The following is a 24158-nucleotide window of genomic DNA, read 5'->3' as shown; positions in this document are numbered from 1 at the left end:
ATAGATATGTATAAATATATGTCCTGTATTTATAGTGGATAAGTAAACAACAAGCACAATTACTAGTAAGAGCTTAAGTCATGAGTGGCGATTTTTCTTTCTGCACTTGTTGAAGGTAAAAAAAGGCATTCCAAGGACATTTTTAAACTGTTATCAATACTAACCCTGTCACATCACTAAAACAGAAATCAATATGATGACAATGTGATTGTTTTCATTAAATTCAGCCTTAACTTGCCAAGTCGCTATGATGATCACCATGGGCTTACCTGGGGATTGTCATAGAAGAGAACATCTGGAACCTTCATTTTCTCCTTGGGGTTGTAGATGGGACCAGAAACATTGCCAATAGTTAATACACCATCTTTTACCACACCTAAGGGAATAGAGCAGAGCCAATGTGTGTGTGTGTGTGTGTGTGTGTGTGTGTGTGTGTAGTACATATGAGAGAAACAGCAGCAGGATGACAAAACAGTTTAATGGTTTAAAGAATGGCTTTGAATTTTCTGTCTTTTGTGGAATTTTTGACAAATGAAAATTTCTGTCCAAGTTGCTTTCTTAAAGAATGATGTGAAAACATCATTGCGACCATCTCACTTCTCTAGAAATCCTCAAGTTTACTTATGATTATGATGATTACAAATCTGTCTAATCACTGGGCCAAAGCGACTGTGCAATATTTATCTTGCAGAAACAGAATACTTTGGGGTTGGGGATGATTTCTTTTGGCTTAGTTAGATACTTTCCAATATTATCCTCTTATTTATAGGATAACTTAACTTTTTCCTGTTTTTAAATTCCTCTTTTGTTCATCGTATGTGTAGCAAAAATGTGTAAATTGATACATAGTAGTAGTATATCTACTACTTAATACAACTTAATAACTAAGTTGGTTGAATATTGGCTGTAACCTAAAATGCAGTTCACCAGAGCTCAGGGGTAAAAAAAAAGATTATTGTTTATTATTGTTTAATGAACAATTCTGCTACTAAGTACTGAGAATCCATAATCTGTAACCCCAGCATGGGGAAATTAGCTCATTCAACCTGAAGACATTAGTACCATTATGCCTGGCCAGTAAGGATTTTCAGGAGAAAATGTTAGCAGGTTAAGGGTGGCAGATGGAGTCTTATGTGTTTTTGGTGCAGTCATTGATCAACATGTGTTTTTTCGGGATTGTTTTTTGTGGAGTGTTCCAATCTGTTTTGTTTTCTGTTAACTTCCCCTGAAAAAGAATGTTGAAATAACTAAATATCTAGTTTTAGTTAATTATATGGGACAGATGTTGAATGTTTTTATGATCCAATTATCTGCAATCCCTCCTTCTGAGTCAGCCAGCTAGTCCTGGTAACCTTCCTTAGCTGGTTGTAATGGCCAGTTTGGAATGACTAGTTTTTGGATATTATATGATTAAATATGCAATTGAGGTTTTATCTTATTAAATATGAAGACTGACATTCAGGAGAGATGTATGTGCTACACTCAGAATTTAGTGTTGCATTGTTGGTATCAATTTAGACATCAGAAAAGTATGTTGAAAAAAACAATTATTTGAAAATGACAAACCACTCTATGTGAAGTAGTGTAGAGTAGAGATGTGGTTTGGTGATCACAATGAACAGGAGATGTTAAATGTATGTGAAAGTGGCTTGAAATTAGGATCTGGAGACATTTCACCACTATCTGTCTGAGCACTGTCTTTTTAATGTTGAATATACTCAGCCATCCTTGTCTAAAGCTGCCCTTCGGTCAGGGTTAGATCAAATATGCCTCTGTAGGACAGCTATTTAATTTTTCATTAAATTTAATTGGCAGTTGGAAATCCTGAGGGTGGTTGACCATTTAAACCTGAGTAGATGCCCCGGGGAAAGAAAGAAAATTCAAATCACAGGAAAAACTGTTTCCTTTTATGAAAAGTATTCTGAAAAATTTGGAATTTAGAAATGAAGGGATGTGAAGAGAACATACATTTGTAGGCGCGAGTGTTTTCATCAGGATCCGGTGTGTCTTCTATCGAGCAGTTGGCAAGGCTTTTGTGGAGGGAGGCACAGGCCAGGCTGGGAAGGAACCTGATGTACATGAACGCAAGCGCATGCACACATACACACACATACACACACAAACACACACACAAGCACACGCACATGCACACACACAATGAAAGCATATGCATATTACAGATGAAAAACTGACAGTCCATCACACAGAGATTATGTGTGTACCTAGAAAGGCAGGCCTTATTGACAGCGTAAGCAACACTCTCCTCGGGGTGATGAGAGAGACGGCGACAGATCCTTAATAGCTGCCTGGTAGAGAGAGAGGAGGCCAGGGACTGTGCCTGGACACACGCATGCAAATAAATTACTAGGATCACAGTCACACATATACATAAACTGCTTATTGCTTATATACAATGTCTCTGTCAAAGACACAAACATGCACTTACAGTGGGGTCATTTGACTGGCGAAGGCTGTGTGTGAGGTGCAATAGCTGCTCTGCTGCTTCCTTCGGGACATCAGGAGCCTAAAACAGAAAAGTTTAAAATGCTTCCTTATTTTCCAGTTGTTACAGAAGTGCACACTGAAATTAGTTTGTTCTCTGTCCTTTCTAATGGAGCTTTCATATGACAGGAATATTAAGTTGAGGACCTGTGTAAATAACAACTAAATTATTGGTGCCACATAGCAAACAAGTTAACCATAGGATTTCTAACAGTATTTTTACATTATAAAATAAATGAAAAAAGAATGTGGAAAAAAAAACATATAAATTCAATATCTAAAAAGTAAGCACTGCAAGCATAGAGAAATACAATTTATGGATCAGAACCAGCTGAAACAGAGACAGAAATACAAGAGGAAGTGTGGTTAACCCCTTGTTTGGCAAAACTGGGGTTATTGGGGAATTTGGGGTGAGGGAAAGTGTGGCTCCAGAATGGCTGATCTGAGTTTGTTCTGAGTTGGCACTGGATTAAGCTAGTGTGCAAATATATATATATATATATATATATATATATATATATATATATATAATGGATGCTCAAATTCTTTCTGCAAGGATAATGAAACATTTTTGTCCTTTCAGGTTAGCATTGGTTGATCACATACATCACATCGATGTTAAGTACAGCAGTAACGGCCACAAGGCTCAGTTACTTTACATAAAGACCAGATACATGGCAGTGAAACTTAAACTACATTTTCAAACTGCCCCTTGGAATCAATTATTGATGGAACAGTGTAATTTTTTTCCAAACTGCCAATTTCTGAATGACTGAAACCAACTAATCAGTTCAAATGAAGTAGGCATGTCAGTTTCCATTTAGATCCATCAAGTATCAAATACACCTCACTATCTGTCCAATTGGCTAAACTTTTTTTTTTTTTAAATCAATCACTGTTGCCCTTTTATATCTGAATATTTATTTAAAAAATTATAATTTCTATCACTGCATTTACCGTATTTATTTTGCTTTTTTTTCCAGTGTTACAATGTTACTGTGCTGAATTGATGTAATAATACACATACTCCTTATTTGGCAATTCATTTAACAATAATTGAATTATATACAGAATGAAGTTTAAAAAAAGTTCCTCAAATTGTGTCTCTGCATTGCTGGTCAGTGGGATGTCCAAAGCTGAAATATAACAAAGTTGATATACTGAGCAATTTAAACCACAATCGCTGTCGGCTACATTAATCAACCTCTGATTAGTCTCACACTGAGACCGCTGCGATACTAGCGTTTGATGAATCGCACACACAGACCCTATCGAAAGAAGGATTTTACACTCGGATCGGCGCTGGTTTCCACATTACACTGATAAATGAGGTTCATTGTGAGAATGTGTGGGTTCCTCACCAATCCTCGTAATAGGCCGATCTCCTCCGCTCGGGCCAGCGGTTTGACAGTGTGGTAATGGAACATAGTGAGCAGTTCTGGGCCCAGCCACTGCTGACCTCTGCTCCTGCTACTTGCGCCCACAACAGGGGGCTCTGCCAAGGCCAGTACTCTGAACGACGGGTGTATGGGGAACATCGACCTGAAAATACACACCCGTCAGACAAGGATTGCACACAAGTATTGGAGTACACACACAGACATACACACGCACGCACATGTTCCGCTGTGCTTGAGTAGATGTAGAATTTCAGTGCGTGCTGTGTTTGTCACACGTGCGTGTATGTGTGTGTGTGTGTGTGTGTGTGTGTGTGTGTGTGTGTGTGTGTGTGTGTGTGTGTGTGTGTGTGTGTGTGTGTGTGTGTGTCCGACCCAATCTATGTCTTGGACAAGAGCATGACTTTTGACAGCTGGCTGTGTAATCCTCTGATTCAAGATGACAGAAAAGTCCATGACTATCACCCCACAGAGACACCCACGCTGCACCAGGATATATTTACACTAATGTGGGCGGAAGCAGGCGCTTAGCATCATCATCACCACGAGATGAGTGTGTGGGAAGGCATTTCATATACGGCAATATTGGAAGCTGCGCTTAACGAGACACCCTGTCTCTGTATGCATCCACCATTTAAATTGTTTCCCATTCAATTTACCCACATTTCAAATGCCTTTTTTTAAAAGATAAAATACTTCTAATCAAAGAAACCATTAGCATACCCGTGTTAATCTGTTCTCAATTCAGACTGCAGTGAATTCTGTCTAGTTGCACAGTGTGCCCGCCTTCATAAAGACCGGGAGGTAAGTTAACAACCTGCTGAGCATCTGTCAAGGTTTAAGTTGTGAAGTACGACTGATTCAGCGATGAACAGCAGAGGGGACGTGGCACACCCTGAGTAAATACGTGGGTTTATAACTAAGTACACATCTGTGTCCTCAACCATTCCAATTACTTGACATTTTCTATATAACAAAGGGATATGCTGCTCGTGCTGGTGCACACTACATCTAAAACTCTAGAGATAACAAAAGAAAATGGATTGCTGGGTCCAAAGAAAGATGTGTGATTGTATCAAAGCAGAACAGATGTTTATTATTTCCAGATTTTGTGGAATCCTGTCCTTGATGGAAAGATATCCCATTATCACCAAAATGCATTTCTTCTTTTAATGGGGAAAAGGTGCAAATAATGTTCCTGGCTTGGGATTCATTAAAGAATAATCTTATCTTGGGTGACTTGTGATTTGAGATTGGGAGTGCGGGATGAAAATGACCAATAAAGGGCCTATTTTGACCGCAGTATCTGTCCACATATGAAAATTGTGTTTATCTTCAGACACACAACACAATACACACACAGACACAGACACGCACGCACAGACACATTTTGTCTGAGCCACAGAAGTGGAGGAAGAGGAAGTGGGTTTATTTCAGCTCCGAGACGCCCCACCACAAACATCCTTCCTGCCAGAGTGGGCTTTAAGGCACATGTGTATGGGGACACAAGACGCACACATGCACTCACACGCATGTGCGGGCACACACTCACGCATGCAAGGTTACACCAATGTTGGGGGGATGTATAATAGGTGGGGCTGGAGCAGGTAGTATCACTTTTGATGTCAGACTTAGTAGCTGTGATTAATAAGCTGGCTTGGCTTAGTGTCCCAGCCTGTGGACAGAGAAAGACTGCGCTTTGTGGTCAACTCTTTTGCCAAACGCATGTCTGAACAAACCAACGAAACATTGCAGAGCAAGTCGGTCAACTAGTCCAGAGCATTGGCCTCTGTGAAGGATCTGGAGCGGTTGTTTGAGCGGGAGAGCTGGTCATGGCTGTTTCACAAAGCAGCCTTGGTCAGTTAACCAAAGCATTACCTCTTTAAATAGATATGTTTGCATTCACACAAGTTTAACACGTCAGTTGTTACATAATACTTGAACTATTCAATACTAATGAATCTGTTGGAACATTTGGTCTTTTGGCCTTCGATGAATTTCGAAATGCAGTTACTCAAATAGTCTGGTCTGTCAAGACTGTATTTAAATCTCCCAATGGTAGGGTCTACTTAAAACACTGCTCTACTAATGCAGGCCTTCATTCTTATTTAACTCGGGTCCGAGCCCCTTTTGAGACTGCCTCCCAGAGGTGAGGCATTGCATGGTGCGATTGTGGAGCACCTACACTGCGCTGTGCTAATTAGCAACAGCAAAGCGACCGGGAGCATGAAGGGAGCAGTTTCAGAACAGTGATTCGAATTTTCCTGGCTGTACTACAGCTGTTTGGTGATTCAAATTAACACAGCAGCAGTTGGTCCATAAATGTCTAATCCTACGCATGTATTACCCCACCCGGCTCTTATCTGTCTTTGTCTTTATCTTTGTTGTGGTGCTCACTGTTTTCTTTCAGAAACAAGTTTAACTTGTGCGAGGAATCTTGACCTTGACCTTGACCCTATCTGTATATTTTATATATATTGTCTATTTTAAACAGTTTTATATTTGTATTGTCCAGGACTACAGGTGGAAATTAGCTATGAGCTATTATCTGGTACAAACATCTCTGCCTCTGTGCTTAATGTATTTGTACACGGTCCTAATAAACTTCTAAACAAACAAACAAACCTGTGAGTGAGTGAGTGAGTGAGTGAGTGAGTGAGTGAGTGAGTGAGTGAGTGAGTGAGTGAGTGAGTGAGTGAGTGAGTGAGTGAGTGAGTGAGTGAGTGAGTGAGTGAGTGAGTGAGTGTACCTCTCTCGCAGTTGCTCTTCGCTGAACTGCAGTTTTTCCTTAAGTTCCTGGTATCTGTCCCACCTCAGCAGCCTGGTCCCATCATATAGATCCAACTCCCTATCATGAAGTAACCTGGGATAATGCAAGAAAGCAACAAACAAACAAAAAAGCACAACCTACAATTACAAGACAATGTACAACACAAACCAAAATTCACCTGAAAAATGTTTTTTATGGTAGGCAAGCGTATAGTTTATAACAGTGACCAACCTAGAAAGAACAGCCAAGGTCCCTAGGTTGGCTCTGTGAATTCCATCCAGGAGGAGCAGCTTGCCCTCAATGGCAGCGTTGACCAGAGGAGAGGGACGCCATGCTGTGTCTCCGTTAGGTAGAGTGTACCTCTGCTGGAGTAGATCCCTTGCCGTCATATCCTGGAAGTGAAGGAGACATGCAGGGAGAGGGATGGTTGGAAATCATGAGAATACATGTGAGTAGAACACAAGAGGCCAGAAAGAAAGAGGCAAGTGGAAGAGCATTAGGTCAATAATAGAGACCAGGAGAAAGTGGCGTGACTGTGAGTGATGTCGGAAATGGTTAGTGTCCTGGAGTGCTTAATATCACATGATGAAATTGAATATAACAAGATAAGATTTCCTTTCAATCAACATCTCTAATCTTATGCCCATTGAATGACATGTAGTATTTTCCTTCTCTAATAACCTATTCACATGATGCTACATAATCCGATAGCAGTACTTTAGAGATAGGTTTGGTGAGTGTGTATGTGTGCGTGTGTGTGTGTGTGTGTGTGTGTGTGTGTGTGTGTGTGTGTGTGTGTGTGTGTGTGTGTGTGCGCGCAAACCTGATATTGCTGAAACAGTGCTCACCATGAACAGTTTCAATTGTATGCATATAATGTAAGAGTGCAATGAAATGACATCATAGCCCTCCATTCTCAAACATAGCTCTGATTTGTTATGCATTTCTAATTGAGCAGGCCCATTAGTGCTTATATCTGTGGGAAACAAGTACAGTAACTTATATTGTAGAGGGCTTTCACTGTTTACCAATAGATGACTATAAAAAAGGATTTTAACTTCAGGAACAGGACATATTGGACCAGACCAGAAGTCTTTCAATTTGTCCTTTTCCTGAGTTGGTGGGTGCTTCCTCCCCACCCTGATACACGAAGACTGAGTTATATGGCAGGAACATCCCTGCCATGTTCATTTAGTTAAATCCAATTACGCCCCCGTTCAGATGCCTGTTTTGAACTTTGGCAGATCAATTTGACCGTGCATACATGCCTGAGAGCTTTGACTTTCTGCTGTGTGACTGGCCAGCTAAGATGCCCGTGAAGATCACTGGTCGTTTGGGTCACCGTTATCAGAGAAAATGTGAATGAAGGACAACACGATTTTCCAGTGAATGCTCTTGTCAGTTCTGACCAACTCAACGGGTATTAGTTGATTAAATCCTCAACTGTGCTGTTACAATTAAGTGATAGTAGTGATAACTATTTGTTTTAAAGAACTGTAGGTGTTTAATATATCCACAGATGCAATCAAGCATTTATATCTGTATTTATGTTGATGTCCACTCCAAATTTACATGTGACTTTGTTTCTGAGAAATGGGGTTTTTAGAGCTGACAAGTGGAATTGCGTGGCGAAGGATTCAGTAACTCCCATGACACAAGTCATCTTTGACCTCAGCCTGCTTAAAATAGCCACGCGCTGATGCAATGATACATAAGAATTTAGCACACCCATTTCCTGCACCGTCACTAGCTGGCTGACTGCAAGTTCTCTGTCACACACACACATACACAGACACACACAACGTACAATAAACTTTTTGCATTTGCCTCTAATCCCTCCCTTTTATTTGAGCAGTCATTCATAAATCCAGTGTTTAGAAACAGCATCACAATGACAGGTTTAACCAAACCTGGTGTAGCTATATTTAGCTCACAACTGGACAGCTTCCCTGAAGCATGTACAGATAGATACGAAATGCAGCATAAATGGATAATGTTGTCAAAATGGGCAAAAAAGGACCTGTGAAACTAAAAAGATTCCAACATGATTTTCTGGATCATTTAGTTGCTTTATCGAACACATTCGGTAAAATTCGGGGTATGATCACATGGCACAAAAGTGAAAAACGTATTTTCTTTTGAACAAAAATTCTTTTACCTGATAGAGCATGACCGGCTCTATACTGTAACCCAGAATCTCAGCAAACTCTCTCGCGATCACCGACTTGCCGCAACCCTACAAAATATATAATGACAGGAATTAGTACCAGATTGTCTCATTCACAATATGATGCACAATATGTCAAAGAGATCATGTATGAGCTACCTTGGCTCCAATCAGACAAATGTCTTTCACCAGGTGAGACTGCATCAGCTCAGCTATCAGCTGGGACTGGCTAGGAGTGGCGATGAAGGAGGGGGTGCTATTGAGGGGACGCAGCTCCTTTGTGCCAGCCAGGACCTGATGTTCAATTTGATGGCAAGAAATATCCATCACATATTAACCACAATATAACACAACACTGGCTGTAGCAAATATTCCATTCAATTAAGTGAACAGGGGGTTAAATTTGTAAGTACTGTGACAATGACATTATCAATCAAATGATTGTTATTGTACTATTAATCAAACCATGTTGAATGAAGTTCCTTTTAATTACTTGATTTTGTCCTATTACCTATTTGTCATAATCAGCAGATGAATTATTGTTGATTATTGTCGAGCATAACATGATTTGCAAGTTTGCTGAATCTTGACCAACGTCTATTAAGGATGTCTTCGAGTCATTGCTTCTAAAATAGTGGGGCGTGCCCCTCCTGGGGGGGGTGCAGTCCGTAACAGGGGGATGCGTGTGACCCCGGGGAACATGTAAATTTTTGCTGTAGAAGAATAAAGTGTAATTTCACATCCACAATAGTTGACAGTGGCGTGCTCATTGTCAGTGTGCGCAGAGTATCAGCTTTACGGTGTGGTATTTTTTTTTTGTACCAAGCATTCGCACACACAGCACGGAGCAGGAGATGTGAAGTGCAATGAACAAACCCTCAAGAGACACCATGGAAAATATTTAACAGGGATGACAAGAAAGGCAGTGAGAAATGGAGAGAATCAAACAAAGTCACCCGAAAGCTAATACGAGGATACATGACGAAGCGTATGCAGCGCTTGGGTTCATAGGGACCTCAGTGGGAGACGAGGAAGAACCGGTGTGTTAACAGTGAGCTGAGAGTTGTAGTATCGTGCTTCAAACACTGCTTCGATAAGCTGTGCACTGAAAAATGTGCTCATTGTAGCCATTAATCCTGACTTCCACATTTTGTTTAAAAAAAAAAAAAAAAAAATCAGCACAAATTTTATTATACATTTTTGTTTTGAAGGTTAAAGTGTTTTCTATAGTGTGTTTTATATATAGTTAATGTTGCTAATCAATTTGAATTTATTATTTATTGATTTTATTTTAGTATCAAATGGTTTAGTCGATCAAGAAATGATCATAGTTGAAATAAGGATTTAATTTTTTTTTTAAATTTCAGGCAAATTGATGAACTTTAAATCTTTTCTGTTACAGACTAAAAAACAATGTTAATAACGTTATTCTTTGTTGCAAGTTGATCTATATTTCTTTCTTTTTTCTTTTCTTTAATGTTAACAAGGATACAATGTTATGCTAAGATGTACATACAACAATTTTATAGACAAAACGCTGCTCGTCAGACAGCGGAGAGTGGGGAGGGTGCAAAATGTTTTCTTCTTCCTGGGGTCTCATATCAGAAAATAATAGAGAAGCACTACTTAAAGTGCAACTGGTCAAGGAATGTGTGCCTTAAGGAATCTGGATATATAAAAGCCTTCATGAAGCCTCAGGCTCAATAGTTACTTTGGCTGGATCATTATGTGCCAAAACTGAAAAAAAATTATATATATATATATATATATATATATATATATATATATATATATGTGTGTGTGTGTTATACTCTTTGAAACTTTTTTCAGCTGTTCATGCCAAGGGAAAAAAGAGACACCTCTGAGGTCTCATCAGCTCTAATATTCTTTTAATACAAAAATTGCCAACACTTATGAGAGTAACTCCTGTATCATATTCATGAGCCTTTATTATACTGGCTTAGAAAGGCCTGATATTGGGCCAAGATGTTCTACTTGTGAGACAGGGCTTTAGCGCTAGGCTTTTTAAGTCTGCTGGTACCTGAAAGGAAATGTCCTTATCAGCGACCCTTATGGTGACATCTGCATGCCCCTCAACCCCTGCTTTCCTGGACACTCCGACAATGGTGCTGGCTGCTGACTGGCGAGGACCATCCAGCAACTCGAATCTCTAGGAAAAAACAATATCCCCCAAACAAAGCTCATATATCATCTTTATTGTTACTTTCATATATGGCAAAATTTTTAAAAACATGCCATTTTTTGTTGTTTTCATTACAATTTTCAGAGTCCAGTGAATTACATCAATTGTTAGAATGGTCCGTCGTATTTTTTTATAGGAATAAAGACCATATGTCATGAAGCAACTGGCATGGACAAATAAAAGTTTCCCGGCACAACAGAAGTAAATCAATCCTGGAAAGTGAGTGGCAACAGGTCCTACAAGTGTAAAAACTTTTTTTTTTTATAAATTAAAAGCAATAAAGAAAAAGCTCCATTCCACATTCTGTCTGGGAAATATGTCACGGTAGGAAGCAGCAGATCACTCCACTCTGCCCAGAAATGACCATCAATTAGTTTCAGCTTTAGTGTGGAAGGCTTTCTTTTAGAAAACCAAAGTCTATCAGTCAGAAACACCCCAAAAGGTAAGAAGTTTCAGGGGTTTCAGAGGCCTACGGACTCAAACAGCCTATTTGTGTCCAAATCAGCAAGACTTGGAGCTGCAGGTGTGACCACCTGAGAAACTTTGATTTGAAAGCAGAACTCAAGTTTAAAAACTCGCTTAGACTTTTATTACCCTGAGATTTCTCTTGAGCATTTTGGTTGGTTAAATCCTTTGATTGACTTTGCTGGGAATAGTGTTTTGAGTGTTGTACTTACACTGAGAACCCCTTCCACAGCTTTGCGCCCGTCCTCGCCCAGCATACTTTTGTACGGGTAAAGCCTCTGGAGCAGCTGCTCGGAAGACAGCATGGGGAGAACATTCTGGAAAAAATATACAGAACGGGCCTCAGATACTTGTATCGCTTTCAATCTGTATATTTAAATCATTTGTCTATCTGTAAGAAGTTGAGTGATGAAAGTGTTTCTCACCAACAAATTAAGGCCAGAAATCAGATTGTCCACAGGGAAGTCAGGAAGGCCCAGGCTGGATGATTCCTGGGAGCACAATGTTGTGGCAAGTGAAAGCAGCTGGGACACCCTGGCACAATGGATAGAAGAGAGAAAAGTAAGAGAGAAAAGAGATGAAATAAATAAGCTAAAAATGGGTTATGCTAAGGGGGCAGTGTGTATTTTAAATTACCTCTCTGCAGCTATGTTTGGTCCTGCTGTGTACAACAGCTCCAGCTGGTCCTAAAACAAAAATAACAAACAAAGAGATGAGGATATAAACAGGAGTGTGAAGAAAAGCTACTTTTTTTCCCAAGTTGTTGAATAAAAACTTACAGCCACAAAAGAGCAGTGCTTCTCAATTATTTTCTGACAGCCCCCCCACACACCCCCAGGAAAAAGAAAACATTCCCCCCTGCTGCCCGAAGAGCATCACATATAGGTGTACACCTCTGCATTACATTGTATCTTTATTAACATTAAAGAAAAGAAAAAAGAAAGAAATATTGATCAACTTGCAACAAAGACTAACTTTATTAACATTGTTTTTTAGTCTGTAACAGAAAAATTTAAATGCATCAATTTGCCTGAAATTTTGAAAAATCAAATCCTTTTTTTTAACTAGAAACATATTTTGATCTACTGAAGCACTTGATTCTGAAAAATAAAATTGATTAAAACCAATAAATAATACATTAATGAATAATCAAATAAATAATAATCAAATAAAATAAACCAATAAATAATACATTCAAATCAGAAACATTAACTCTCTATAAAACACTATAACCAACAAAACAAAAATGAATACAACAATTTATGCTGATTTTTTTTTTTTTTTAATCAAAAAGAGGAAGTCAGGATTAATGGCTAGAATGAACAAATTTTACAGCGCACAGCTTTTCAAAGAAGGGTTTGAAGCGCGGTACCGCAACTCTCAGCTCACGGTAAACACAGCAGTCCATCCTCATCTCCCACTGAAATCACAGTGAAGCCAAGTGCTGCATACGCTTCGTCATATTTCCTCGTCTTAGCTTTTGGGTGACTTTCGTTCGCTTCATTTTCTCCATCCCTCACTGCCTCTCATGTCATCCCTGTTAAATATTTTCTATGGTGTCTCTTGGGGGTTTGTTCATTGCACTCCATTTCTCCTGCTCTGTGCTGTGTGTCTGCATGCAAAAAAAAAACCCTACATCGTAGAGCTAAAACTTTGCGCACACTGACAATGAGCGTGCCACTACCAACTACTGTGGGTGCGCAATTACACTTTATTCTAGTACAGCAAAAATACATGTTCCCCTGGCATCAGACTGCGCACCCCCCCCCAGGGGGGGCACACCCCACTATTTGAGAAGCAATGGTTTAGAGCAGAGGTCCCCAAACTTTTTCCTGCAAGGGCCAAATAACTTTTCCTTCTCTGTCGGGAGGCCTGGCCTGTTTGCAAAAAAAGTGTAACAATCGCAGAGGTGTCTAAATGTAAACATTTATTGTTTTCCAGTAAGCCACACTAAACCAAAAATTAAGCCTCTCTGGGATCTTGACAGGAAAAAAAAAAAAAAAAACAGAAAATAAATTATAACATTATTAATGAAATAAACAACTCTAGTTATGAAATAAATAAAAACCAAGTAACCCTTTTCAAGTTTTTCACAGAACAAAAGACCAGATAAGTCACAGTCCAAGGGTGGAATAGAATGTTATGTTCTATGCATGTACAAGTCATGATTACATGGCCAAAATGAAAAAAAAAATCAAAATGGTATTGTTAAGGGCCCGGCAAAATGTGAAGGCGGGCCGTAGTTTGAGGACTACTGGTTTAGGGGAATAATTTAGGGTCAAAAGCAGAAATATTTTGTGTTTTGCCAAAACCTTCAGTTGAGTTTAATACATCATTCATAATACGTCCTCATTCTGACATGACTGAATTTTTATTTATTATCAGACACTTAGGGACATTTTAATCCATGAGTTACAAGACTAACCTTGAATGGAAGGTAATAGATATCTCGAGCCTGGAAGCGAGAGCGGAGGGGAGGGTCCAGCGGGTTGCCTTTGTACTTTGGGACAGGAAGACCGAGAGCGATGACCCTGAAGTCCTCGCTCACACGGACGATCTTCCAGCTATCCAGCTCCTCTTTAGTGTGTTCCTGCAACCGAACAAAGCATAAACAATCTGTCCAGATTTTTTCTTCTTTTACAGACTATCAATTCCTTTGGCATTAATTTGATTTCTTCATTTTAAAAGCTGCAGGCAGAAATCAGGAGGCATCATATGCAAACACAGTAACATATTATATTTTTAGACATAAAGGCAACACAAGAGTCATGAAGCAGACGCGCTGTGAAAATGTATTGCTGGAGTGTGAAGATTCAACAGAAATGACACCCAGGCACCGGAAAAAAAAAATTTCCCTTATGTTGCTTTTGATTTGAAAAATTACTGACGTATAAATCCTTAGCTGAGGACTTTTTAGTATTGTCACTGTCAGCTTTACACTACAGAGTATGTTGGAGACATTTGGCAAGTACCTGCAGCAGCTTGTCATAACGCTCAGCTGATATGAGGAAACGTCCGTCTTCCAGCTGCATCTCTCTGTTCTCAAGCAGGTTGTTGAGGACAGGCAGAACATTTCTTTCAGCCTTCTCAAGCCCCTCCAAGATTAGAACTCGGCCTTGAGTTGCTGCTCTTACGGCGCACTGAGGACAAACACATAATTCAAGGGTGTTCCACTGAGGGGCCACAAAATACTATTGGAACCTGTAAATGCCCATTTGGACTTTAGACTTTGTATTAATTTCATCAAGCGTCACAGCAAGCACACAAACAACAGTCGGGCATAATGTCAGTTCTTGTGGCCTGTGCTACTAAGACAATATGAGCAGCTTTCCTGAGGATGTCCAGCTTATTGTGTTAGGAAAAATCCCCAAAATACGCCAAACTTAACTTAATAAAAGTCTCCACTTTTGTACGGTCCAAGTTTCTACCACCGAATGTTGGACGCAGCATACTTCTACTTGGTAAGTTGAAACAGGGAATGTGCCCACATGCGAGTGTGTATGTGTGTGCGTGCATGGATGCCTGTGTGTGCTCATCTCTGCAGAAAAGCTGATCTGACGTCAAAAGGCAGGAAACTTTAGCTGACCGCAGAACGAGACTGGGTATAATTAGGTTAACATGTAAATATGCGGCAGGTTGTGTGGGAAGCTCAGCCATAAAACTATAGTGAGGACCAGATGCTCTATATATAACTCTCGATCCATTTTCGCCACCAACACTGTAATCAGATAATTGTTGGAAATGTAAGTGACGCAGGATGGTGGTAAAAGCAGTGGGGGGAAGCGCAGACAAACTGTCCTTACTCTGAAAATCACTGTATTTGGAAAAAAAGCAGCAGACTCAACATGAGTTGAAAAAAATTTGTGAGTATGAATGCCTATGGTGAAATACATTTTTATATAGACTGCTATTCATATAGCACTGTTGCACTCTCGACTATAGCATTATGATTCTCAAACATAATCTTAAATGCGCTGGTCAACATGCTGCACCCAAGGGAAGTGCACGTCTTAACTTGTGTGCAAATATAAGAAGTACAAAGGGAAACCCTTCTTTTTGCGTATGAATGTCCAGAGTTCTGGATCACTGCTCGTAAAAGAAGACTGAGCACTGGACTGGAAAATGTGAAAAACAGATAAAATGTGCAACTGTACAATGGGAACCCTGTTAATAGCAAAGAACTTCGACATTTACTGTCACTCTGCAAGATAGTACTTCCTGAGATGTGTTGTAAGTAGAGACAAAACAACTTTAAATGTTCTTGAATTAATCAAGTCTTCTGATTTGGACGGCAGGCATTTAGTACTGAAATTCTTTTTCTAGTTGGATTTGTTAAGTGGTGGAATCATTACCTCCTTTGTTTTCTAGCACCACTACCCCTAAATTGTAGTCTTGTGTGTTTCTTAAATACATGCTAACAACAGAATCACTGAAAATGAATTGGCAAGGCACTAATTGTTGAAATTAGGCTCTGGTAGAGCTTTTTATTATAGTAATCGAGTCTCATTTGCAGGGTGGATTTGAGGTAAGCTGCCTTACATAAGGGCCTGCTAAGTGGAGAGTGATGATTGAAGAAGTTAAAAAGACAAGACGTGTGATTATATCCCCGTGATTCATCCTGACTCTTACTAACTAGGGGGCAGAGTGATGCTTGGACTAAGGGAGGAATTGAAAACTAGAAAAAACCAAGAGTTAGTACAGGGATTGACCCATTAAGTCTGAATATAGGGCTCCAAATCAGCACAGGTCTCCCAGGAATACTTGAACGTTCTAGTTAACACGCAAACACTCACCTCCAACAAAAGAAAACATTTCTGAAGTGCACCCACACATCTTTAATCAGTAATGGTACATAATTATCACACAGTAAAGAGCACATAAACCCGCGCTTATCACGCCCACAACCATGTATTAATACAACTAAAAAACTCTCCTATCCAATATGTCCAATGAAAATTTAACATGTGCACTGTGTTCAATGTCATCATCAGAAAATCTCCAAATTAGTCAAAACTCGAGTAAGACCTGATACAAGCAATCTTCTTTCCACTATTACCACCATAAATAATGCTGTAGCTCTTCATGGCCTGTTGCCATGGAAACAATGGACAGCTGTTTTCAGTTTGACAAGTAGGTGGGAGGCGGATGAGCCTCGGGGAGCTGAAGGGGTAAGCGAGCTTTCCTTGTTTAGGCAGCCGCCTCTGTGCACAGAGTATGTGACCATGTCAGAGCAAGTGACAAGAAACAGAGTCCGTTTCTGAGCCGTGATTGACATTTGACACGATTGGTTTAACCACATAAGGTGGCTGATAATATTCAAACGCGGGGAGACTTTTCCCTGTTGTCACTGACATGTCCAAATATCAGCTTCACTGGCTTATTTCGAAGCAGAAATGACAGAACCGTCTGTGGCTGAGACACTCACACACGAGCGTATGGAGGCGGAATCCGGCGTAAGTGTTTCCCACTGTTGCGCCTTTTATTTCGACAGTGCCAGAGTCCTTTGTCAGGAACAACCTCCCATAGCCGAGAATAAAAGCTGACCTGACAGCGATCAGACAATCAAGCGGGTCTCGGTCAATCACAAGCGCGAGAATTCAAATACTGCATTGTTTTATCACTCTCCTGCCTAAGGGCTAATATAGCTGCTGTTGTGGAAGTATATTTGATATGTATCTTTACTGAACATCTAATGAGGGACTATATTATCAGAGTAATATGCTATTCATGGCAAAATGTAATGAGTTATCTGAAAAGCAAACCGTAAAATCTCAATCATAACAGTTTCACAGCAGACCCGGTTGCAACAACAGTTAATGATATGAGTGTTTGCTTAGGGCCAACCCTTATCATCCACAGCGTTATTACGGTTTACTGGCAGTCAGCTGACAGCGATATGGAGGTGTAAAAGAGCAATGCGGTAATAATTGATGTTAAAGTTCATGGGTTTTAACTTGCTGTAGTATGAAGAGCAGGTGTTTGCATTACTACTGGCTATGTTCTGTTCAAGTGTCTCAGAGAGTGGATGCTCAACACCACCCACACAGAACTAAAGCAGATAAATAGCTAGCTATTGTTAGTTTTATTGCTTTTCTACTGTGACATCACTGTCTTTTGTTAAAATGACTCTTTGCATATGGAGGATATTGAGCATTCCACCAAAGGCAGCACAAAGGGGGTGGGAGTGGGGTTAAAGAATCTCCTATCAAATCAAATATAACCTGAAAATATTTTATCCCGTTGACATTACAAAATTTTAAAATTAGCTCAGTCACAGGAAAATGTATTTATCAAATTATCAAAAATATTTTTCATCAAATCAAGGAAAGGCAAGTTAAAGTCATACTAAACATCAAATGTCACCAACCTTTTCTTTCATGCACATTATAAAAAGAGGTTTTACTCAGCTGTATTGATGACTAATATTGCGAGCCAGTTACTGACAGACATTAATAAAATGGGAAGTCCAAAATATTATAAGATAATATAAGACAAGACAAGACAAGACAAGACAAGACAAGACAAGACAAGACAAGACAAGAATACTTTGTTGATCCCCATAGGAGGAAGTCTTTTGTCACATTATATTAATATAATATTATTGAATATAATTATAAAAAAGAGACAATTAAAAGGATGAAGACAACAACAAGGATAAAAATACATAACCATGGTGGGAGTTTTGTAAGACCTAATCCAGGCACATATGTGGGCAATGTGTTAGAACATTCAGCGTCTAACTAATCAAACCTAATGTCAAAATTTCAATTGTGGAAGCTTCTGGATGCCCTGACAAGGAGTCATTGAGATCCATTTGCCCCTGTCTGTGTCGTGGGGTGTGAGCTAGATTGTTAACTGTTCGAGACCATGACACACTGCAGATCAAGGAAACACATAAACAGACGAATAAAAGCATTGCGAGAACAGTTTATCAGTTTAACAGCTTAAAAACACAAGCACAGACTGAAACCATACACACAGATTTTTCGCAAACACACCACAAATAACAGATACAGTAAATCTATTCTAAAACACATCAATATTTAACAGCCAAGCACTTTGGCCCCTCTCTGCACCCTGAGGTCATTTCTGTAACATATAGCAAAGCCAGATTTTGAGTCCTATGTCAACAGATGATATAAGTCATGATATTTCCCTCCATAACAGCTTTGATGTGTGAAAAACTGCTTTGAACAGCTTGCCTTGTTCAGTTAAAATGTGTGATCTATCTCCCAAAGTGGCCAAACAGTATTGCCTTATTGCTGTGGCTGAGACTTCCTGTTCATAAGGTTAACACTTGAACCTCTTTCCATGGACTGGATGTTCAATCTGTTATTCCACTCATTTATTTTTAGAGTTATAGCATCGTGAAGTAAATATGAATTTTAAGTTTTCCACCATGTGTTACTGTTGGCATGTTGATGCCCACTGACATTGTTTATTTTTTCGTTTAACCAAAGACTGAAGTCCAAGTGAACACACAAAAAGGCTTTTCTTTGATAAATCAGCTTGAATAATCAGGGATAGCCGATCTCTATGGTTCCTTTTTTTTTTTACAAAGTCAATACAGTACGTTTTTGTTGGTGGCAGTGGAAACATTTTATGTTAAGACTCAATTGAATGCATTAGAGGCAATCGATGTTGTGATGATTTTTTATGCTGGGACAAAGATACTTGAAAATGCTGTGACTGCTGCTTGTTAAATCTGCTTTCTTGCTCCGTTACTTCAAGATCTCAGATGTCACTTCAGCAGGGGCTTACATAAGCTACCATGCACAGGTCACATTCTCAGCCACACCCATCTGTGATGGAGACTACACTACTCTAAGTTAAAAGGGAACCAACTCTGATTTTCAGCCCGACCTTAAAATGTTGCCCAGATATATAACTAGAATTAGCATTTTACAGCCTCCATAGACAAATCAGACCGTCAATTACATACATGAGGTGACCTAGTGACACTCAACTTCTCTTTTTAGCTATTTACAGTATTACTTTCAGTCATAATTTCATAAAAAAATTCATAAAGTCAAAATTTCATATTGAATATAAGGAGCATTTATGGTTATCTTGATCAAGTAAGTAGTGGACAACAGAATATAGCTAGTGCAAGCTGCGATACCACAGCAGTAAATAGACAATGTGTTTCAAAGAAAATAAAAGCCCATAGGGCATAAAATCAGTATATATATATGTAAAGCATACCGATGTCACACAGTGACCTAAAAGTTTACCTTCTATTTTATTTTAATGCCTTCGGCCGATTACATTCACACAGGGAGTTGTTCTTCGAGACAGTTGGTGAGAGCAATCACCTTGGAAACTAACGTTTCTGGTTCTACTCCTGAGCTGCTCCTCGCCTAGCAAAATGTTGTTGAGCAAAACACTGAAACCCTAACTGCTGCCTGAGAGTTGCTTAGCAACTGATGATGGTACATCCATGATGGGTAAAATGCAGAGAACAAATTTAGTCTTTGTTGTGCTGTATATAAAACTGAGTCTGAGAAAATAATGGTCTTTCTTTCTTTTACTTTCTAAAAAACTCCCCACAAGACTTTATAGACTTAAAGAAAATGTATTTAACTTTAGATTAGAAGCTGTTTATGCAGTTAACAGGAAATTATTGAAAGGGAATGTTTGCAGAGGAGATATGGGTCATGTTCAATGTCTACTGGTTGAATAGAAGTTGGTCAGAATGTTTGTTAATGAGGTGAGACTTGGTGTAAGATTTGACTGTCCAGCACTGATACTCCTTCTGTGCCCATTTCTTCTTGTAACATGTTTTTATCCAGCATTCTGCCTTTAGCTTGAAAAAAACAGCAATGACAGGAGCTCCATTACTTAAGATGACTGTGATTTGAACTGTAACCACCACATTATAAGCACATCAGCCTTGTGAAAGATGAAAAGTGCAGGAAACATATGTGCAAAGTCTAGTATTTACAGTAACTGATGTGGAGTCTAAGGGAAGACAAGGTGTTTGGATAATCAAAATGGGATTTCACCATCTTAACAATAGTAAGATGAAAAAATAATGTGGATCTTCTTTTCTAAAGAACTGCCTGCAGCTAGTTGGCATTTCACAATGAATAGCTCCTTATGGTACAGCTAGACAGATCTAATTGGCTGAATTTAAATAGAGGGAACAAATGTTTAATGTTTATGTGACTTTTTGGTTCCGATTTCATAATCTGCATAATTTTTCTGATAATGCTGCATCATTTTTGATACACTTACAACAGTATAAAATCCCTGCTGAACTGATATTCTTCAAAGTGTACCTTCTACTGTACCAGCTGAGGGGCCCAGCACACTCTCTGGAAAGCAGTGCGAGCTATATTGGCTTCACAAATGACCACACTTAATGATGAAGCATCACTATATTCTTGGACCACAAAAAAACGACTCACAACATGTACATGAAATTATTTTAGAATCCTGGAGTGTGTAACTGAACTCTTTTTTGTATGGAGCCAGGCTACTTAGGCATTAGGCTGCAATTCATTATGCTAAGCTAACTGGCTGCGGGTCTTAATTTTGCAGCACAAAAAGAGGGTAAACTTCTTATTTTACTTCAAAGACCAAAGTAAAAATGTGTGATTTTCATCACGGGAACTAATAAGTGACTGTGCTTGTATCCATGGGGAACAAACAGATTTACCTGGTCGACGTAAAAAGCCGTCCCCGACCGGATCTCTCTCCTCTGTTTCAAGTCAGTCTCGGTTGTGTCTCTGGACAGTGCTACGTACTCTACTTCCCGTCTGGTCAACTCCTGGTGAACAAAGGAAATATTTGTTAAACACAGCACTTAAAAGTTACATTTGATGTTTGAAAATTGCCAGTAACTTGCATTGAACATGAATTTATGGGACACTATTCTGTTGCTATTATTACAGTGGTTTATCTAGTATGTGGAATGTGTTTACTCACAAGGTACTGCATTGCAATGGATCGTCTCAGCGGTCCTGGTGGACCGATGAGAAACACATCCTGACCCAAAAGGTCTTTCTGCATGATCCATCTTAGATGCTGGGCCACAGCTGGAGGAAATGACTTTGAAACTACAGAAAATTTAAAAAACATGTCATTTTTCAGAACATTCTGCACAAAAACACGGCGTTTGTTTAATCTGTTGCTCGAATTGTCATCTTCCTTCATACAAATGCGCATTATATGGTCCAGATACACAGATCTTTCTCTATTTCTGCATATGTATGTAAAAAGAACAACAAAACCATTAGAAATTACTTACTGTGTTTGACAGGAACAAGCTCTGGGTTGTGGGGCATTTTGAGTTTGTAAGAGACATCTCCTATGTTGATTGTGTTGCCTTTTTTAAAAACAAGAGTAACATCAGATGAGTAAGTGCTTACAAAGGGCAGAGCCAGTGAAAATCAGAAGATGTTTGCATCAACTCCTATTTATTTTGGATAATTTCTAAATGAGTCACAAAGTTATGATAGTTACAAAATCATAGCAGGAACCTTTATTAATTGTATCTAATATCTGGCCTCAGGTTTGGACAATGACCATCACAGAGCATTCAGTTTTAGAGCTGATATGATAAATCAATGGGTAATTTCCCTTAATTAGATAAAATTGTGCTTTATTTGAGATAACAAAATCCACATCCTTAATTATTATTGTCACCTCTTTACAATGACTGCCAGAGAAACTTGAATAGAAACAGAAGTGGGTAAAACCCCCAGTGACTTCCAATTCATGGAGAAACTAAATAAATGTTTGGCCCCAAATAGACTAGCAAAATATCTGAAGATGCTAAATGACAATGCATCTGACAAATGAATACCACATAGCTATTATTTTAACATAACTAAGTTGACTTTTGAAAAAATTCGCACACCGAAAGTGCTCCAAAAAGAAAGGATTATATATTTTACATAAAACACAAAAAACTTATTCTCGCATGCATGAACATAGCAAAATAAAATGTGTGTACGCACATCTCCAGTAAGCATTTGAGGAAGAGTCTGTGTTTTGCTCAAAAGGTCAATAAATCACCTTTTCTTTTTGGAGCACTTCTGATGTGCAGATTTTTTTATAACTCATCTCTGACGACTTTTATTTGGATCCAGCACCCGTCCCTAACTGGGTAGCAGGTGTGCGTGTGTTTTTCTTTTCTAATTATTTATACATGAACCATTCACATTTTAAGGTGGCTTCATGTAACCTCTTCTTCAGGTGAAGCAGGTCCCAACCGCCCTCTTCTAGTTAAAACCACACCTTAACAAGTGCCAAAACCGTATTCCAAAATGTGAACGTGTTCACATTTAATTAATTTGTTGCTCTATGGCTTAAATGGTGCAATATAGCTTCTGCATATAAAATGCTATAAAACAAATACCGTGTTTCTCAGAGAATGACAAACAAAAACACCACAATAGTTTCGGTCATTAACTGATATACGTAATTTTGACTTGAGATTTATGAATAAGAATAAGAATAAGAATAAGAATAAGAACAACTTTATTTATCCCAAAGGAAATTGTTGTGCCAGAGTTACAAGAAAAACATAACAATAAGAAATAATAGTAGAACATTGTATAAACAGTATAAACAGTAAAAGAAAAAAAATGTTCGGGCAATTGCCTTAAGCTACTTATTGAAAGCGCAAACTTTGATGTTATTCTTTAGCTATATATTCCTTAACTAATGTGTCAACACAATAGCTAATTGTGCAAAATATTTGCGAACGTTCCAAAATATTTGCTAATATTTTTATACCACAACTAGTCATTGAACCAGCTAACGCCGGCACTTATCCACTGTCGAAACATTAGCTTGTTAACTCATTTTTGGTTAGTTGTTAGTAAAAAAAAACAAGTGGAACCGCACTCGCTTTACCGGAGGATGTGTTGAGTAGTTTGACCTCATGAGTTCTCCAAATCCAGCCTTCTCTCCCCAGGACAGTGGACAATATATTCTGCATTCTCCTCGCAGCAACAGCGGCGGATGCCGCTCTACATAGTATTTGCGGGCCCATTTTTAAACCCTGTCGTTGACACCCAAAATCACGACTTTAAAAAGCAAAAAAAAACCTTAACGGGCCCCTAACGAGCTAAGAATCGACCCATTACGTGTTATGACAGCTCATTTCATAGGAGGCGGAAGATAATAGAAGAGGCACAAATAGGTCCGTCGCTAGCAATCTTCCGTATAGGAACTGAGGTCAAGGGCAGCTTTCGTTTCCGTTCCCACATGTTATTTTCTCCTAAAAGCCGAGTTAGGCTAGGATAGGATAGGATAGGATAGGATAGGATAGGATAGGATAGGATAGGATAGGATAGGATAGGATAGGATAGGATAGGATAGAACTTGGCACACTCCCTTAGAGAAATAGTGGATCCAGCAGCCCAACACAGTGCAGTAGACACCAATCATGGTGATTTATTGCACATGTATGTTGTACATTCCAGGACATCCACATTCCCAACATCGTTCCACATCCTCAGTTCAGTGATATGTGAATTCACCGTGGTATGTCAGTTGTCGCACCTCTTTTATACTGGCACAAAAATACCCCTGGAATATGTAGCAGTAACAGACATATTATCTACCAGCACTGATTAATTTATTTTATTTTATTACAATTACTTAATTACTTTGTTTTTAAAATCCTTTGCTAAATGACAG

The 24158-nt window shown here is 39.0% G+C and overlaps 1 protein-coding gene across 2 annotated transcripts in view; it reads right to left on the bottom strand.

The window, feature by feature from the left end:
- The window catches only part of vwa8 (von Willebrand factor A domain containing 8), a 67495-nt gene extending 43867 nt beyond the window's left edge, over positions 1 to 23628 (bottom strand). For both annotated transcript variants that reach the window (XR_015106014.1, XM_086144865.1), the window contains exons 1-19: positions 23370 to 23628; positions 21757 to 21834; positions 21435 to 21565; positions 21166 to 21276; positions 14477 to 14644; positions 13930 to 14094; positions 12141 to 12190; positions 11930 to 12038; positions 11717 to 11821; positions 10878 to 11006; positions 8996 to 9130; positions 8828 to 8905; positions 6901 to 7061; positions 6649 to 6762; positions 3864 to 4044; positions 2447 to 2524; positions 2223 to 2338; positions 1969 to 2069; positions 270 to 376 (exon numbers count right to left, since the gene is read on the bottom strand). Coding sequence is in view for 1 of the 2 variants with exons in the window: in XM_086144865.1 (XP_086000991.1) it covers positions 270 to 376; positions 1969 to 2069; positions 2223 to 2338; positions 2447 to 2524; positions 3864 to 4044; positions 6649 to 6762; positions 6901 to 7061; positions 8828 to 8905; positions 8996 to 9130; positions 10878 to 11006; positions 11717 to 11821; positions 11930 to 12038; positions 12141 to 12190; positions 13930 to 14094; positions 14477 to 14644; positions 21166 to 21276; positions 21435 to 21565; positions 21757 to 21834; positions 23370 to 23508 (2256 nt within the window). In the remaining variant the exon portion in view is untranslated. The remainder of the gene's footprint in view (positions 1 to 269; positions 377 to 1968; positions 2070 to 2222; positions 2339 to 2446; positions 2525 to 3863; positions 4045 to 6648; positions 6763 to 6900; positions 7062 to 8827; positions 8906 to 8995; positions 9131 to 10877; positions 11007 to 11716; positions 11822 to 11929; positions 12039 to 12140; positions 12191 to 13929; positions 14095 to 14476; positions 14645 to 21165; positions 21277 to 21434; positions 21566 to 21756; positions 21835 to 23369) is intronic.
- Positions 23629 to 24158: the final 530 nt, after the last annotated feature.

Source organism: Fistularia commersonii, chromosome 4 (genome assembly GCF_037954325.1).
Source record: "Fistularia commersonii isolate RoL2024-O1a breed Wild chromosome 4, RoL_Fcom_v1.0, whole genome shotgun sequence".
NCBI lineage: Eukaryota > Metazoa > Chordata > Actinopteri > Syngnathiformes > Fistulariidae > Fistularia > Fistularia commersonii.
This window is presented reverse-complemented; position numbering and strand designations above follow the sequence as displayed.